A 6,569-nucleotide genomic window follows, 5' to 3' on the forward strand; every position below is an offset into this window, starting at 1 on the left:
ACCTACACTCTCCAAAATGACCTTCACACACGACACACTGTAGGTCAACGAGACTCCAGAATGATGTCCTCTTCCTCCCCATTGGCTGAAAACATTTTTCTACTACTTTGCATACGGGGAAGTTAGTACAAGAAACGCACACGTTCCGTTTTTGAGCAAATCAGTTTCAGAGCGTTACCATACTGTGATGGGCCTGCAGTGCATTACGTGGTACAGCACAAACTGCAAATAATTTCACCGTGAAACATGTCCCCCATGGATGTAGAATGCTGTATAGTACAGTAAAACCTCCAAAGTCGGACACCTACCTACCACGGACAACTCCCCATGATTTCATTGCACAGGCAGTCTCCCGTTGAAACTACATGGGAACGAAATTCTCTATATCGGACACCTCCCTATCCCGGAAGTAGGACAGGGTTTTCCCTGCTAAGTCGGACAAAACCCTGGCCAAATTATCTCAATCTCGGCCCATCTTTCCACGAAAAAGGCCCAAAATGAGCCAGTGGCCTTGACTTTCGCCCCTTTTTTCCCCTATACTGGTCTCAGCATTTTGTTGCTTTAGTTTTTCGAGTCCAAAAAGAAGTGCTGTCAGTCTACATTGTAATTGTTTGTGTCATCACTTGTCTTCGGTTTGTCTAGAGCCTTTGAACGCGCACTGCACCAAAGCAATGACAAGCGGGCTGACGCTTCAGAGAAAAGTCCTCGCTGCTCGAAAAGCTCCAGAGGTAATGCCATTGAGTGGAATCTGAACGGAATTGAATCTATCAAAATCAGTAATAATTATCAGTGAAGAGTGGGTATAGGTACCACTTCCAGGCACCACCACCAGGTACCACTAAGGAACATCAATTGAAGTAGGGAGACAATACTGGCAACACAGCTGTGATCTTTTCATTTTGTGTTTCTCTCATATTCTGTAACTCGGACACCTCTATAAGTAGGGCACGCTTCGGCTGCACCGCGGGTGTCCAACATAGGAAGGTTTCACTGTATTTATGTCCTGTGTCATGTGACGAAAAACAATGTGTGTTTTTGCTCATGCTGCACAGCACAGGCGAAATGAGCTGCATGTGAGGATAACAACATGAAACCCGAGGCGCGGAGGAAAAGGCATGACTACACGATCTCTGTGTGAGTTGTTTCATATTATAATTGCGTACCAGCTCGCCTGTACCTGAGAATAGGTTTGATGCATTGTACACGCACCTTAGACATGCAGTAGATGGGTAGAAATCCAGCGAACCGGTAGAGATGTAGGAAGGGAGTTGCCTCAGGACAGAAGCCGCCGATATTTCGAACAGAGACTGTTCTTCTTCTGGGCACCGTCCTCATCATTGGCATAGTATTTAAAGGGTTAGGTGTGACGTGTTTAAAGGTTCATGCGAATTGTGGGTCAACAGCCCGGAGGGAAGAAAGGTTCCGTACGGGCTTCTACGGCCGGAGTGAATGGCTGCTTTGTTAGAGTGTGGAGGAATTATGTGAACGTAGTGATCTATGCTACAGACCGGTTACAGAAAAATGGAAGGTTCACGAGCACGTGGATGAAACGGTACAACAGGCAAGAATTGGCAAGCATAGCGAAAGATAAGGAGGTTAGTGGTTACGTGGGGAAAATTCCAGAACGAGCAGAGGTTTTTTTTCTTTATTTTATTCTTTTTTAATTTTTATTTTTTTCAATACAAAGTTGTGGCATGCAATAAAGAAAGTAGAAAGCAGTGGCCATGCAGAACATAACAGATGATAATGGAGGTAGAAGGGAAAATCATATTTTATTTGTGAAGTGTTTCTAGGGTGCCTTGTGATTTTTGATACCGGACGGGTGAAGAGCGTTGAACTTGTATATGAGATAAGACTCCCTATCACGTCTGTCACGTGTGGATCTAAACCCGGTTTCTAGAATATATAGTTTAATGTTGTCAAAATTGTGACCAGGAACGTTAAAGTGTTCGGCGACTGCTTTGGAGAGTTTGTTGGACGCGTCGGTTCTGTGTCCGGTAAGACGGTTGTTCATATGTTGGCCGGTTTCACCAATGTATTGCATAGAGAAGTCGCCGCATTCAATGCAGTATATGACACTGGAGCTTGTGCATGTGAATGCGTGGTTAACGGGATGGGTGTAGTTGCTCGCAGTGCTTTTGATGGAGTTAGCGTGTTGAACGTGCTTGCATGTTTTGCAGCGCGGGAGGTTGCAGGGTCGTGTTTCAGTGTACGGGGTGCTCGTTTTGCTGATTTTGGCATTGACCAAGGAGTCTGCCAGGTTTCTTGCGCGTCGGTATGTCACCTGTATGGGATTTGTGAATATGTTGCTAAGTCGGTCACTGCTTTGGAGGAGGGGCTCGTGCTTCTGTAGAATGGCTTTGATGTTTGGAAGTGCGTTGGAATATCTTGTGATGAAGCTTATTTGGCACGCGTCAGGATTTTTTCGCCAGTGCCAGTGTATGGTTTTTCAGTGCCAGTGTGTGGTGTGTGTGTGACCTTAAGTGGCGAATTTCCCATTCATTAACTTATTTGTTGTTGTTGTGATAGTAATGTCAGTGCCAACTGAAAAATAATGCTCCAGGTGGATTGTTTCGGTACAATCTCGAACTAAGCATACCAAGTCGTAGGGCATCTGCGTGACAGGTTTACCTGGAAGTAAGAATGTAAATGTTAGCTGAAGTGATTGAATAATTAACATTATCAATTTACCGCTGCAGATCATACCAACAATAGCGCACACGATGCTCCGATATGTTCTGCAGGAATGTCTCTGTTCTCACAATATTAGTACAACAGCTACAGAAAGGCATAAAACATGAAAGGCGTGAAAGGTTTTTGTATACATGATACCACTTGAATGCAACACAAGCTTCTGCTGCAATGCCAGAACACAACAGCGGACAGATTTACCTTACTTCACCTGAGAAAAAGAATGTACTGTTGCACACATGATGCTGTTTGAATGTAATCCTGAAACTTCTCGAAAATCATAATTTATGACCGAAATACATCAACCGGAAGATTTCGATTTACCTTACTCAAAACTGAGAAAATGTATGTGCTGTTGCACACATGAAACTGCTTGAACATGCCCTTGAGGGCTCTGGAAGAGCACCTTATTTGTGGCTGAAATACAACAGCTGAACCAACATTTGAATTTATACCTTACTCAAAATACACAAGATGTGCTGCCGTGCATATGATACGATGATGCTGCTTAAATGTACTCTGAAAGCGCTGGAGTAAGAACATAAACACCTCAGGCACGGTTGCTCTAAGCCAGCGAGCAACAGCAAGGGTGTACGAACACAAGAAGTCGAGCACAAGTGATGCAATGCACTTGATTCATCAGAAAATGAAATGTCTCAGTGTCACTGTTCCGTCAACAAAAACAGATGAACTTTGAAGGGGCGTCTGGTTGGCACTGGTGACGGCCTTCAGCTTGAAACCCAGACGGTGATAGTTGAGACGTGGAATGCAAGGTTTTCGGTGGTGCCAGAATGCCTGCGAAATCATTTACCAAATTAGGCAATTCCAAATCCGTACTGAGAATACACCCGCTGAGGCCTAATCTCTAAAGGATGACGCAGTAACTCACAGATAGCGTCTTTTTCTTTTCTGTGTGATGGCATTTGCACCGCATGACTGACTTGTCTAACATTACGCGTCTTACCTTTATCTGATGCCTAGTCCTGCCCCTGCAATCTCCTGCAGATAACGTTGGCACAGCATCCCGGACGAGACATCTTCGGCTTCGTATGAAACAAGTTGCGCATTGCTTCCGTAACATTCGTATGGGCGAAATGGACATATTAAATCGCTGCTTTCGAAGGTTGCACCAAGTCGGAGCTGTAACTGATTGTTGCAGTCAATAGCTTTTTCTTTCGCCTTTCGGAAAGTTGTGGTTTGAAACATTGGAACTGCATGTTGAAGTGTTCTTGCAGACGGGAGCAAAACGCTCACGCATTTTCGGCACGCAGCACATAACACGAAACACACCAGGAAATCTGTACTGGCCTAGCAAATGCTTTGCAGTCGAAGGAAGCAAAACTCACGTTACTCGTGGGTTCAGTGAAGTCCAGAAATATACTGGCTCCCTAATAGCGAACTGTTTATCACTTCCCCAATGTCAATCTGCGCAGGAAACGGCTCGGCAGAAGAAACCGGCCGGCTCGGCGGAAGAAATCAAGCCAAATGTCATGCCAAGCCGGAGCACGTGCAGACCACGAATATGTCGTCGACACAGGATTTGCGAGCCACAAGACGGAATGTCAGTGTAACTAAAAACTAACTTTTTCGAAAAACCACGAGGAGCTTTTGATAACTATTTTGCACACATAATCAGTGTTCCCTTATGAACACATCATGTGAGTACCATTCCATTCTGTAACACTCGAAAATCGGCGTAGCTGAGCTTTAAGCTACTGAAGGAGAAATCCATGTGAGCAACGCTTGCACGGAACAGGCGTTACCCGATCGCAAAGTGCCGATGACTAAAGTGCATGGACGCTATGTTCAATCAATTGTCAACGACGCTTTCCACTGACATACCTGGACATGAGCAACGTTCAAGGTAAATTAATCTCCATTACCACAATTTGGGAAGTGTTGAGAGGAGTAAATAACGTGTCAGTTCATTGTTCTTTGTAGAAAATGCTGTCATGAGAACCTCTGCAGCATCACTGTTCCCCCGCACTGAAAGACCTGGCCCTTGTATGTCAAGTGAGGCATTGTTAGAGAACACGATCACTCTTTCTTGAAAATAGGAGAAATGCTGTCCCGCTGTCTCTGCTGCAGCATCAAGAAGAGCAGACCAATCCAGCATGTGCCTCCACCTACGAGGCAACCTTGTTCTCGCCGTATGATTCATTCCACTGTTTCGTGGCCTTACATTGAACCTGTTGTACTTGAACGCTGGTAAAATTAGAGATAACGTTGATTATGCAATAAATGAAGCTGGGCATCCGGACCCTACAATTTGCCGTCGGGGTACGCGTAATTATTGTGGCGTGTACCTCGGGAGACAAGTAAGGACAACCAGACGGACTGTCGTTGACAGAAGGAATGCGAAAGCGCACTGGCGCGCAGAAGCGTCCCCATGAGCTCGCGTGACATTTATTGCGATCGTCGTCGACGGGCGGCACTGATAGGTGGCCGCTACAGGGCTCCCCCTCCCCGAAGAAGGGCTGAAGTAAAACAAGACACAGAGAGGGGAGTAGCCCAGGTAACGTTGCGGCGAGGTTTGACGCGAGGTGGGTGAGGGCCGGAGGCAAAGGACTCCGTGGCAGGTGCAGCAGGGGTGTCGACCTCCAGGTTAACCGGTTTTACCCTGTCGAGGGAGTCCACCTGAGGCCAGGCTTGAATGTCCAGCGTGATGATCTTGTCGGTGCGAGTCCGGACACGGAAAGGACCGTCGTAGTGGGGTGAAAGGGGCTTGTGGGGGGCGTCATGTCGAAGAAAAACGGGTGTACATATCTTGAGATCGGGGTGGACAAAGATGGCCGAGGAATTGGGGGTCCTGATGGACGTCGGCGGAAGGCGGCGGAAGAAGCGGCGAAGTAACTCGACGTATTATAACTGCCGAGTTTCAGCTTGAGAGTCGAGCCAGAAGTCGCCGGGGAGGTGCAGTGTCGTTCCAAAGACGAGCTCTGCGGCGGAGCAGGAAAGGTCCTGCTTTAGGGCTGAACCAATGCCCAACAGCACAATCGGCAGATGATCTACCCAGGTGACTTCGGCCTGACGAGCAATAAGAGATGCCTTAAGCTGACGATGGAAGCGCTCTACAGCACCGTTGGAGGCCGGATGATAGGCAGTCGTTCTGATGTGGTGAACTCCCAGCAGGGTCATGAGAGCCTTGAAGAGGGCGCTTTGGAATTGCCTGCCCTGGTCGGTCGTAATGCGAGAGGGGCATCCGTAGCGGGCGATCCAAGTAGAGACGATCGTACGAGCTACGGTGTCGGCGGTCATGTCGGGGATGGGCACAGCTTCAGGCCACCGGGTATACCTGTCGACCATGGTAAGAAGGTACCGATAGTCGCGGGAGGGTGGGAGGGGCCGACAATGTCGACATGGAGATGACGGAAGCGGCTGTCTGGCACGGGAAACCGGCCGACAGGCGACTTGGTGTGATGAGTTATTTTGGCCCGCTCGCAGGCCATGCAGGATCTTGCCCAGCGTCTCACGTCGGCGTTTATGCCCGGCCAGACGAAACGGGAACACAAGAGACGCTGAGTGACCCGGATGCCGGGATGAGCGATGCTGTGTAAGCTCTGGAAGGCTGGGAGGCTGGGAAACGGAGCGAAGGAGGGAGGTACGGGCGTGGCGAATCACCGGAAATCACCGACACCGCAGGCGATGTCGCAAGGCGCCATGGGGAAAGCTATGTACTTGATCTGGAGGGACGTCTTGCGTTGGCCAGCAGACGCATAATCACGGAGATCTCGGTCATTTGCCTGTGTTTCCGCGATGGCTTCGAGAGCTCTGCGGCGGAGCAGGAAAGGTCTTGCTTGAGGGCTGAACGAATGCCCAACAGCACAATCGGCAGATGACCTACCCAGGTGACTTGGGCCTGACGAGCAATAAGAGAT

At 48.3% G+C, this 6,569-nt stretch overlaps 1 protein-coding gene across 1 annotated transcript; it reads right to left on the bottom strand.

Annotated features, from left to right (window-relative positions):
* Nucleotides 1–5,553: 5,553 nt before the first annotated feature.
* On the bottom strand, nucleotides 5,554–5,997 carry LOC135384532 (uncharacterized protein YagA-like). The gene has a single exon (XM_064613730.1). It carries the CDS (start codon nucleotides 5,995–5,997, stop codon nucleotides 5,554–5,556), a length of 444 nt encoding a protein of 147 aa, XP_064469800.1.
* Nucleotides 5,998–6,569: the final 572 nt, after the last annotated feature.

The sequence above is a fragment of the Ornithodoros turicata genome, chromosome 2, assembly GCF_037126465.1.
Source record: "Ornithodoros turicata isolate Travis chromosome 2, ASM3712646v1, whole genome shotgun sequence".
Classification (NCBI taxonomy): Eukaryota; Metazoa; Arthropoda; class Arachnida; order Ixodida; family Argasidae; genus Ornithodoros; species Ornithodoros turicata.

Bases quoted from the DNA above. Each gene is read 5' to 3' on its own strand.
- LOC135384532 (XM_064613730.1), bottom strand. From the start codon at position 5,997: ATGGTCGACAGGTATACCCGGTGGCCTGAAGCTGTGCCCATCCCCGAC.